The following is a 12,458-nucleotide window of genomic DNA, read 5'->3' on the forward strand; positions in this document are numbered from 1 at the left end:
GTGTCATGCATTTCATATCTTGTCATCATGTGCATCGCATTTGCATACGTGTTCGTCTTATGCATCCGAGCATTTTCCCCGTTGTCCGTTTTGCAATCCGGCACTCCTACGTCCTCCGGCGCCTCATTTTGCCTCTTTTCGTGTGCGGGTGTTAAACGTTCTCGGATTGGACCGAGATTGGCCAAGCGGCCTTGGTACACCACCAGTAGACCGCCTGTCAAGTTTCATGCCATTTGGAGTCCGTTTGATACTCCAACGGTTAACCGGGGAACCGTAAAGGCCTCGTGTGTGTTGCAGCCCAACACCCCTCCAAAGTGGCCCAAAACCCATCCAAACCCCCTCCATCCTCTCGGCCGTTCGATCACGATCGTGTGGCCGAAAACCGCACCTCTTTTGGACTCTCCTAGCTCCTCCTACCTATAAATATGTGCTCTCCTCCGAAAATTCCGCGTAGATGAAACCCTAGTCCTCTTCCTCCTCGCGCCGCCGGACATGTCCATCCCGTCGCCGGACATGTCCACTACCGCCGCCACATCACCCGGACCAATCTGGGGACGCCACCTCAGCTCCGCCCTCCCCCCCGCCAGTAGCGCGTCGCCACGTGGTGCCTCGCGCCTCTCCAACCGCCTCCCACCGCGCCGGCCACCCGGGGCCCAGATCCGGCCTACCCCGGGGCCGAACCGAGTGGCGCCGGGCCCTCTCTCCGCCGCCGCTCGCCCGCGTGCGCCGCCCATCTCGCCGTGCACCGCCGCCGCCTCGTTCGCCGAGCACCGCGCCCCGCCGCCGCGCACCGCCAGCGCCACCACCGCGCGCCACCCCGTCGCTGCACGCTGGCCACCCCACTCCGCCACGCCTCCACACCTCGCCGGCGCCCCCTTTTTCTTCCTCGCCGGAGCCGGCCGCACCCGTCGCCGGAGCTGCGTGCCGCCCTCGCCGGAGCTCCGTCCGGCCGGATCTGGAGGTGGACCAGATCCACCAGGACATCGAACCAAACGTCGCGCCACGTCTTGGATCTCCTCGTCCCGCACGTCGCCATCCCGTTGACTTTTCTTGGAGGTCTATTTTTCTCTAAGTCCCTTCTGTGTGATATTTTCAGGCCATGTTCATCGCATCATAACTTCATCATCATAGCTCTGTTTCATGCGCATGATATATCGAAATGTTCATCATGATGTCCTCTTCATTTTGTTACATTGCACCATGCTTATTTGAGTCCATCTTGATGCCCTAATTGCTATTGCAAGAGTGCTTCATAATGTTAGGAGCTGATTCTTATCAGTTTATGAGCATTTGTCATTTTTGCCATGATTATTGTGTGCCTCCTATGAGCATGAGCTCTACATGTGTTTTGGGCCATGCCATTCCATCTTTATAGGGGTGTATGCCATGTATTTTTGTGATCAATGTGGTGACTAGCACAAGCATGCAAAGTAGCTCTCATGATATTGCTGATTTCAGAGACTTAGAATTTCACCAAGTCTTTGCTCTGCTGTTATTTTTTATGCCATGTATTCATGTTGCTACAGAGTGATCCATGCTTCATTTGAGTATGTTCAGTAAGGATTATTTTGAGATATTGTTGTGCTTTATCCATCCATGTCCCTGTTTGCATTTATGGAGTGCCCTAGCATGACTCGATCTTGCTCTACTTTTGCTATAAAATGTTTCTGGCAGATTGTTTACGTGTTAATCAATTTTGCCAAGGTTGTTGTAGTTGATCCATGCATGCTATGAAATTGTTCTTGCCATGGTTAGCTTCTTGAACATATATTCTTGATGGTAGTATGCTTAGTTTGTCATGCAATGCCTTGTATTGAGTGCATCGAGCTCGCAAACATGCCTTCATAATTCTGTTTATGCTATGCCCAGTTTTCTACTAAGTCTGAATCTGTTAACGAAACGTGCTATGTTTACATGGGTCCCATCGTATTTTCTGTGCCCTTTTGGCTTATGGTCAGTAAGGGACTTTTGTTATATGCTTTGAGTAGTTTCATGCCATGCCTTAATTTGCTATGATATGTTCCTGTAGCATGTTGTTATCTTGCTCTAAACATTGCTTCCTGATGTTAATTCCTGACATGTTGTTATTTTCTCTAAGTCTGTGATGTTGATATCTTTTGCTCTTTTGCCATGCTTGTTTAAACCTGCTATTGTGTGATTTAGCCGTAGCTCAGTGTTCATCTTTTGTCAAGCATCTTGAGTAGATCATTGCCATGTGCTTTGTTGTTATGTTGAGTGCAGTAGCTTAGTTTATTGTTGCATTCTAGATGGCATCGTGATGTTAATCGCATAATTGTGCCATTATTGTTTTGCTTGCCATTTGCAAACCGTGCATCCGATTCCGGTGATCTTTATATCGATTTTGACCGAAATCAACTCATCTTTCCAGTGGCACTCTTGGTTTGCTAAGTTGATGCCTTGTTCAATTTTTTCCTTCAGGAGCACGCATATGCATTGCATGTCACATCCCGCATATCATGTCATGTTTTGCATCATGTTGCTTGCGCATTGCTCCGTGGTTGATTGTTGTTTTCCTTTGCTTGTGTTCTTGCCTTGGGTAGAGCCCGGAGACGAGTTCGTGTTCGAGGAACCAGTTGAGTATGCTTACGAGGATCAAGCTTACTTCAACTCGGAGAACTTTGCAGGCAAGATGACCATACCCTCGAAATCACTTTTATCTTTGCTTGCTAGTTGCTCGCTCTATTGCTATGCCGCAATACCTACCACTTGCTTTATCATGCCTCCCATATTGCCATGTCAAACCTCTAACCCACCTTTCCTAGCAAACCGTTGTTTGGCTATGTTACCGCTTTGCTCAGCCCCTCTTATAGCGTTGCTAGTTGCAGGTGAAGATGGAGTTTGTTCCATGTTGGAACATGGACATGTTGGGATATCACAATATCTCTTATTTAATTAATGCACCTATATACTTGTTAAAGGGTGGAAGGCTCGGCCTTATGCCTGGTGTTTTGTTCCACTCTTGCCGCCCTAGTTTCCGTCATATCGGTGTTATGTTCCTTGATTTTGCGTTCCTTACGCGGTTGGGTTATAATGGGAACCCCTTGACAGTTCGCCTTGAATAAAACTCCTTCAACAAGGCCCAACCTTGGTTTTACCATTTGCCACCTAAGCCTTTTCCCTTGGGTTCTGCAGACTCAAGGGTCATCTTTGTTTAAACCCCCGGGCCAGTGCTCCTCTAAGTGTTGGTCCCAACTAGAGCACCGTGCAGGGCCATCCCTTGGCAACTTGGGTTACGTCGGCTCCTGTACGCTTAGCTTATCCGGTGTGCCCTGAGAACGAGATATGTGCAGCTCCTATCGGGATTTGTCGGCACAGCGGGTGGTCTTGCTGGTCTTGTTTTACCATTGTCTAGATGTCTTGTAACCAGGATTTCGAGTCTGATCGGTCTTCCTGGGAGAAGGAATATCCTTCGTTGACCGTGAGAGCTTGTGATGGGCTTAGTTGGGACACCCCTGCAGGGATTTGAACTTTCGAAAACCGTGCCCGCGGTTATGGGTAGATGGGAATTTGTTAATATCCGGTTGTAGAAAACTTGACACTTAACTTAACTAAAATGCATCAACCGCGTGTGTAGCTGTGATGGTCTCTTCTCGGCGGAGTCCGGGAAGTGAACACGATTCATGTGTTATGCTTGGACGTAAGTAGTTTCAGGATCACTTCTTGATCACTTCTAGTTCACGACCGTGCTTTGCTTCTCTTCTCGCTCTTATTTGCGTAAGTTAGCCACCATATATGCTAGTGATTGCTGCAACTCCACCTCACTACCTTTTCCTACCCATAAGCTTAAATAGTCTTGATCTCGCGGGTGTGAGATTGCTGAGTCCCCGTGGCTCACAGATACTTCCAAACAGTTGCAGGTGCCGATGATACCAGTGCAGGTAACGCAACCCAGCTCAGATGGGAGCTCGATGAAGATCGTGTTCGTTGTGTTGTTTCGTTCCCAGTTGGTCAGTAGTGGAGCCTAGTCGGGGCGATCGGGGATCTAGCATTAGGGGTGGTCGTCTTTTATTTTGGTTTCGTAGTCGGACCTTGATTGTATTCTGGATGATGTAATGCTATATTTATGTATTGTGTGAAGTGGCGATTGTAAGCCAACTCTTTATCCCTTTCTTTTTCAGTACATGGGATGTGTAAAGATTACCCCTCTTGCGACATGCCTACTATGCGGTTATGCCTCTAAGTCGTGCTCCAACACGTGGGAGATATAGCCACATCGTGGGTGTTACAGCCGTGCCTCTCAGAAAGGAGAAAAATACACGTTTTCTGTTTTTTTTCTTTCGCGAGAGTCATGATTTTGCTTCCACGAAAGGCACGGTTGTGCTTTCACGAAAGTCACGGCCGTGCCTCTCAGAAACGAAAAAAAAGTGTTTTCTGTTTTTTTTCCTTCCACGAGAGTCACGGTTTTGCTTCCATGAAAGGCACGGGCGTGATTTTCGCGAGAGGCACGGACGTGCCTCTTTCGGAAAGGGAAAAAACCGTGCTCCTGGTTTCGGTTTTTTCGCCCGATTTTTTTCGTCTGGTTTTTTCGTGAAAAAAGTTCTTTAAAACCTATCAACATGGGATCTAGTTTTGAAGATCTCGACGCTAGGAATCCAATAGTGAAAACGGTTCGAGATTTGGACGCACAGTTTAAAAGATAAAACGTTTTGAATAAACAAATCTACGAAAAAAGGGAAAACTTCCAGGTTGCGACAAGTGACATGCTGCATGTGCGCCACTTGCCGCGACCTGGGAAAGTGAAGTGTTCTTTGCAATGAGTACTCCTTAATTAGTGATTTCGCAAACAAACAGTCCAGCCCAAAAAAGACAAACAGTCTAACAGGCCCGACAGAAACAACTGAAGAGAAAAAACAACAAAAGCCCACAACTCAAGCCCATAACGATGGAAATCAAAACCCAGCAACTAAGGAGACAAAACGGGCCAAATCAGATGGTAGATGACATGATTCTAAAAAAAGATGGTAGATGACATCAGCCGACTATCCCAGTCGACTGATTCCTAGACACAACCTTATTATAATGGTCTAAAAAAATTCTCATGCATGTTCATCGTGCCAACCACGCTAGTATGGAGGCATGCGGAAATTTGGCTCCACCTTGTCATGTACATGTTCTCTTTTCAACAACTTTTCCATCACTTGATTTCTTAACTGTCTCAGCTTCAGTAGCGTCAACAATTGGTGATGCCACGCCCGTATCAGTACCTGTTGGATGCTTAAACGACACATGCCATTGCGTGTTAGAAGGTTTTTCCCCGAAAAAGAGATAAAGACGATGACGAACACCAGTGGATCCTTTTTAGGTAAGGGTAACTAGTCTATGAGAAAGTCGGGCGGCATTATATCTCTCTTATAGCGAGACCTACCATGCTCTCGCATCACACGCCTCACTTAATGGGCCGGCCCAGGCCCGTGGGAGGCCACAACCTATTTTTCATGTTTTATGTGTTCATTTTTCTTTCTTTTTCTCTTTTGTTTATGCTTCCAATATTCTAAATAAATATATTACAAAAAAACTCAACATAAGACATTTGAAAAAATGTTAAGCAAGCATTTGAAAATGCTAAATGTGTATAAAGAAAATGTATCTCATGTACACGAAAAATGTATACAAAAAATATACAGTTTGTGTGATAAAAGTTGATCATCTATTTAAAAAATTCTTAATCAAGCATATGGAAAACATGTTAAATAATATCTGAAACAGTTAATCTAGTATTTTAAAAATATTAAATATGTATATTAAATGTTGGTCATGTATTAAAAAATTATCAAACTTGTATTTGAAATATGTTAATCAAGCTTTTGAAAATGTGCATAGAAAAAAATTGATCATATATTAATAAAAAATCTTCTATTTGAAAATTATTAATCAAGCATTTGAAAAAAACATAAAGATGTGTATACAAAACAATGTTGACCATGTAATAAAAATATATTAACCAAGCACTTGAAAATGTTAAATGTGCATGAAGAAAATGTTCAGCATGTATATAAAAAATATAAAATATGGGAAAAAAGTTGATCATGTGTTTAGAAATTACTAAAAACGCATTTAAATAAATTAAACATGTATTTAGATTTTTTTCAATCAAGCATTTGCATTTTTTTAAATGTGTATAGAGAAAATGTTGACCATGTAATGAAGAAATCTTAATCTTGTGTTTTGAATAATGTTAATCAAGCATTGAAAATGTCAAAATGTGTATAGAAGTTTTTTTTTACCATATATTTTGAACATGTTTATTTTGTATTTAAAAAATGGTAATGAAGTATTTGAAAATATTAAAAAAAAACTATAGAATATTTTTGACAATGTATTAAAAATTATGGAACATGCATCTTTAAAATGTTAATCGTGTATTAGAAAAATGTTATTGATATCTAAAAATGTAGGCTGAAAACCAAAAGAAAAACAAAGAATAACAAAAAACTATGAAACCAAAAAAGGAAACTAAAAAACTAAAGAAAAAAGAAACGAAAAAGAGAACAAAGAAACAAGTGCAAAAAGAATGAAAGACAATGAGAACCTACACATAAATACAGAGAAACAAAAAAAAACTGCTGAAATGCGTTGGAAACCAGGAAAGAAACAATAAACCCAAAAAATGAAGGAAATGAGAAAGAAAATAAAAAACAACAAATAGAAGAAAAACAAGCACACGAAAGAAAAATAAAAAAAGAAAACAAAAATCCAGAAAAAACCTAGAAAAGAAACAAAAAATAGATGGAAAAAAGAGAAACCCATGAAAACCGAGAAATAAATGAAGGAAATCGGTTGAAAACAAATAAAAATGAAATAAAAACGGTTGATGAAATAAAAGAATACGGAAGTAAGAATAGAAAAATGAGAAAAAAAAATCAAAGAAAGCGGTGCCAACGTGAGTGTCTCGATCGAGACCAGATCGAATGGAAAAAATGCAGACAAAACTGGGTCGTTCCAATGGCTAAACGCGGGGGATAGATTTCAGGCGACATCGACATATATCTTGTTATAAGCGTGATATAGTCCCCAGCGGCAAAAGTCTACATTAGAGTTTGGGGACTTGGGCGAGCAAGCCTAGGAAGCTCAAATGATTTTGGGCCAATTTGGGCATATTGATTTTCGTATTGTGAATGTTTTTTTTTCATATAGTTGGACAAACTTTACGTAGGCTGGCTTTAGACAAATCCTAGACCATTCTCGAATTCTCACACGAGGACCGGTGCGACAACAGCGTCAAAACTTAAATAGAAGACCTGAAAAACGAGAGGAGGAAAAAGCTATACAAATCCCATAAAGCTTGGCGCTACGATGAAGTCATTTTCCCTAGCCAACTTTCCTTTGTCATCTTGCAAACGGCCCAGAGCTTGTCCACATCTCCACCCTCCCATCCACAAGAAGGCCCAACCCAAGCTTTCAGGAGCCCCACCTGTCAGTAACCCACCCCAACCCTAGAACCGCCATTCCTTTACCTCCATCTTGACCCCACATGTCATTCACCCATCAACGCCCGAGCATATATATACCCAGCTGGGCCTAAGCCCACCACGCGCCTCCTTCCCCTCTCCAACCTCCCAAAAATAAAGGAGAAAAAGTAGAGAGAGAGAGAGAGAAACGCGAAACCCCAAATCGATGGCCGCCGCCGCCCTCCTCCGCCGCTCGCCGGCGGCGCGCGCCCTCCTTTCGCCGGCCCTCTCCTCCCGCCTCGTCGCCTCCAAGCCCCACTCCTCATCCCCCGCGCCGCCGCCGCCCTCGTCGAAGCCCGCCAGCACCAAGACCTTCTCGATCTACCGCTGGGACCCCGACTCCCCGTCGACCAAGCCCCACCTCAAGGACTACAAGGTGGACCTCTCCGACTGCGGCCCCATGGTGCTCGACGCGCTCCTCAAGATCAAGAACGAGCAGGACCCGTCCCTCACCTTCCGCCGGAGCTGCCGTGAGGGCATCTGCGGCAGCTGCGCCATGAACATCGACGGCGACAACGGGCTGGCCTGCCTCACCAAGATCTCCTCGGAGGCGGCCGGGGCCTCCACGATCTCGCCGCTCCCCCACATGTTCGTCGTCAAGGACCTCGTCGTCGACATGACCAACTTCTACAATCAGTACAAGAGCGTGGAGCCGTGGCTCAAGCGCAAGGACCCGCCGTCGGCCGGTGGGAAGGAGATCTACCAGTCCAAGGCCGACCGCGCCAAGCTTGATGGCATGTACGAGTGCATCCTCTGCGCCTGCTGCTCCACATCCTGCCCGTCCTACTGGTGGAACCCAGAGGAGTATCTCGGCCCTGCCGCACTGCTCCATGCCAACAGGTATACCTGCACCTCCCTCATAAGCTCTTGATATTGTGAATTGTGATGATATGCTTGAGTATGTTGCGTCTGTGTTTTGGATCTATGCTTGATCTGTTGGTGTGTCGTGCTGTGCTTGCTGTGAAATGGTTATGTGATGATGCGAAGGGTGGTTCTATCTCGCTTAGGTAGTTTGGTGAGAAACTAAGTGCGTTTTATCTAGGAGAATGGTTCGCTGGTCTGATGTGGCGCTGAATTATTTGGTACGTTTATGCAATGATCATCTGTTACTTCTTTGCTAGCTCCCTGGCAAAGTGGTGTAGATGATCGTTTGTTGGATAGTGTGAAATTCCCGTTTGGTTGAAGATCGCCTATACATATTAAGGTATCAGTGATTGTTTATATTTTTAGGTCCATTTATGTAATGATAATCTGTTACATTTTTGCTAGCCCCCCTGTGAAGCGGTGTAGATGATCATTTGGTGGATAGTGTGAAATTTCAGTTTGGTTAAAGAATGACTGATACATTTTAAGGCATGAGTGACTGTTTGTATTCCTTTTTATCTGGTCTTTGGCTGATTGAACTGGAAGTTGATGCCACTGCTGGAAATAATCATGAGTTTGTAGTTTTAGTAGTCTGCTTCTTCATGACGTCGTGAGTCTTTTTCCTTACCTGATTCTTGATGACATTGGAAGCCCTCCCCTCAAGTAGTCTGATTCTTGACGAGGCCTTGATTTTGAAGTTACTTTTATTTGTGGTGGCCTCTCTTTCAGTATAGAGCATGCTAGTTTCCCTTTACCAGAAAATTATGGTTATGTTCTACCAAGATTAAAATGATAATTGTCTAATATATTTAATGCCTTTTGCTGTAAGCTTTAGGATGTTGTTAAGTCCATGACACGTTCACCCGTTCACCCTTTTTAGGCTTCCGCTGTGGGGGACGCTAATGAAACCGAAACCCAGCATGCTTCCGCTGTGGGGGGCGGTAATGAAACCAAAACCCAGCATGTTCATGCACGTCCAAGCTCGAGGATACCATGGGGTCTCAGTCTCAGAGAAGAGAAACTTGCGGGATCACAAACGTAGAATTCTTGCAGCAAAATATGAGCTGAGAGGAAAGCTTTATAAGGCTGTCTGTAGGGACCCTGAACTTCCATCAGATATGCGGGATAAGTTTCGCTATAAGTTGTCCAAGCTGCCAAGAAATAGTAACATGACACGTCTTAGAAACCGCTGTATTTTCACGGGCCGCTCTCGTGGTGTCTACCAGAAATTCCGCATGTCTCGTATCGTGTTCCGCACCTTGGCAAACAAGGGTGAACTGATGGGTGTTAAGAAAGCGTCTTGGTAGATGTTAACAGCTGGGTAGAAGAAAGAACTAGCTCTTCAGTAGTCCAGCAAAATAAGGTTGCCCTCTTTCAGTGTTTGATTCCTGAAACTATCTGTCAAGCTTTTTTTGCCAACAAACGGCATGGTTCTCTCTTTATTTAGTTGAAGCAGTGTAATGTACTGTTTTTTATGCTATTCAGCATTTATGAAGCTAAAGATTCTGTTGTTTAAGGTTTCTACAAGCTGGCTGTTTGATTCAGTATTTATCTGATCTGGCTTTACTTCATGTTTTCACTGAGATTGCATATCTGATCCTCTGATTCATCATATTTGTCACCATGCTCCTGTCATAACATATAATTTAAAACATGATCTGATATAAGGCACATGAAAATTTGAATATCTTTTGACTAATAATTGCAACTCCCCTTAGTCAGAAGAAACTGGAAACAGAATCAGAGGTTTTAGTCGTTTGTCACTTGTACAAGCATCTCATTTCACATATCTGCAAGTGTTTCAAATGTCTTCAGCCCTTTGGATTGGGCTTACGCCTGTAGAGTCTGAGAGATATGACATGCTTCTTTGGCGTGTGCCGTAAACACATTCGTCCTTCCAGGTGGATCCAAGACAGCCGTGATGAGTTCACAAAGGAGCGCCTCGACTCCATCAACGACGAGTTCAAGCTGTACCGCTGCCACACCATCAAGAACTGCACGCATGCCTGCCCCAAGGGGCTCAACCCGGCGAAGCAGATCGACACAATAAAGAAGCTGCAGCTCGGAGCCTGAGTGAGGTCTACTACCCCGTGGAGATGTCGAAAGTTGTAATCAGCTGTCATTTGGTTTGTTTTGGCTCCGTGGTGACGAATAATGGGTGGAAACGCAGGATATTCCCCGCTTGACGATTCCGTGTAGGGAGTGAATAATTGCTACCAGATTTTATTCTTTTCGTGCTGTATCTAGTTTGGTGGTTCATCGTTGATCATCTTTTGATGCATGTCCATGCTTCAAGTAATTCATAAACTTTTGAGTATGTGTTGTCTACTTCCTTCGTCTGAGGAACATAAACGCTTACAGTGCTACCGAGTTTACCACGTCGGCACAGCTTAGCGCAGCTTCCCATCCATCGCTCACCACTCTCGTTGCCTACCAATACAAAGGCAAGGAGGAAAACGGTGGCCGGGGCTTAGGCCAATTCCACCGCGCGACCCTATCTTGTCCCTGTTCGTTTAGGGTAAAACGGACAAACCAAACGGCCCAGCGCGCGGGCGCAAACGGACTTTTGTCCGTTTTGTGTCCGCTTTCGACTCATCCCTGGTTTAAGTTTGCGTCGGTTTTGGGGTGAAACGGACAGTGCGCGGACGGGTGGGACGCGCGCGCTTGTCCTTGCCTGGCCCGCTTGTCAATGGCATAAAGCAAAACCCCCAGTCCGCCCATTTGGCGCCATTCCCACCAAACCCTCGCACGTCCCTCCCGCCACCCCTCTCCCTCCCCCGTCCATGGCCGACATCCGGCCGAATTCCGGCGGCCTGGCCATCGACCCATCCGGAAAGGTGAAGAAGAAGGCGGCCAAGGCGTCAAGGAAGCCGCAGTCGGAGTGCGCGCCGGAGGAGATCGCCAAGTTGGACGCCGAATCAGCGAAGAGGAGGGAACGGAGAGCGGTCGCCAAGGTCAATGTCGCCGCGGCCAAGTTCGCCGTCCAGCACGATGCGATGGAGGCCGCGCGACATAAGGCCGCGGTCGACGAGAAGGAGGACATCGTCAACAAAGCACACGCGCTCCTCATGCTTGGCATGGGTCGTCCCGCCGTTTTCCCTGCAGTGGCCGTCGGCTCAACGAGCACAGCTCGTCGGTCGCCCGGCCTCCGCACTACCAGTCGCGGACCACGTCCATGTCGGCCGTCTTTCCTCCGCCAAGGCACGACGGCTAGACCCGTTTCTCGGGGTCACCGGACGTCGGTTTGTTCGCGCCATGGCATTGCATGACACTTTGCATGGCATAATATCTCAAAAGGATGTGAGACGAGAAGAAGCGGCAAAGCAAGGACGAGCAAATGAAGCAATACCTAGACCTTCAAAGGAAGAAGTTTGAGATGGAGGAGGCGGCCAAGAGGAGGAAGATCAACATGAAGGAGGCGGCCCGACAAAGGCTGTGTTGTCGGCGTGGACAACTATTCATTTTGGAGGCTGGCTGATGCCGGCGATGGACGTGTAGGCCGCTGGCCTGATGAACTAGGGCTTGGCTTTCAAACGTATTTTTTTAAATAGACCGGACAGGATGGGGCAAACGGATGCGTCCGTGCGCTGGGCGCACGGCCACCGCATCCCAGGACACGCCCGGGCACGATCCCATTACCCTATTCAAACGGACAGAATCCGGACAAAACGAACATCTGTTTGAGGTCGCATGGTGAAGTTGGCCTTATTGCGGGCGTAGACCAAGACGAAAGCAGTCAAGCTGCGGAGCACGAAGATGAACGTCATTACCGTGAACACCTAGCGATGTTTAAATGAAAGTGCCGTAAATACCTAGCGACGTTTCAATCCAGATGATCTCCGATCTTGCCTTTTCTTGAGACGAATACGATCTTGTCGTTCGGTACCATAGGGCATTCTAGAGTACGCTTATATTCCTACCGCGAGATATCTCAATTTTCCGACTCATTTCACCGCTCTACCCTACTTCCTCTCATCATCAAAGTCTCCATGTAAATCGTGTGGTCCCCACGTCGTTGCTCCCACAGCCAATGGCATTGCAAGTTGCAGGCCGCGAGATAAGCTTTCAAACCTCGATCGCACACTCGCCGCACAAGATAAGCTAGCCACATCGTTCCTTCTAGAA

At 46.1% G+C, this 12,458-nt stretch overlaps 1 protein-coding gene across 2 annotated transcripts; it reads left to right on the top strand.

Annotated features, from left to right (window-relative positions):
• The first annotated feature begins 7,534 nt into the window (after positions 1-7,534).
• LOC125518009 (succinate dehydrogenase [ubiquinone] iron-sulfur subunit 1, mitochondrial) lies at positions 7,535-10,650 on the top strand. 2 transcript variants are annotated; one of them, XM_048682971.2, is made up of 2 exons: positions 7,535-8,309; positions 9,214-9,860. In XM_048682971.2, exons 1-2 carry the CDS (start codon positions 7,636-7,638, stop codon positions 9,638-9,640), a joined length of 1,101 nt encoding a protein of 366 aa, XP_048538928.1. In that variant the 5' UTR covers positions 7,535-7,635; the 3' UTR covers positions 9,641-9,860. The 2 variants fall into 2 exon arrangements, with proteins under 2 accessions (XP_048538928.1, XP_048538929.1); XM_048682972.2 differs by lacking the exon at positions 9,214-9,860 and adding an exon at positions 10,235-10,650 and having other exon boundaries at positions 7,540-8,309.
• Positions 10,651-12,458: the final 1,808 nt, after the last annotated feature.

Source organism: Triticum urartu, chromosome 7A, assembly GCF_056163025.1.
Source record: "Triticum urartu cultivar PI428250 chromosome 7A, HENAU_Tu73, whole genome shotgun sequence".
Lineage (NCBI taxonomy): Eukaryota > Viridiplantae > Streptophyta > Magnoliopsida > Poales > Poaceae > Triticum > Triticum urartu.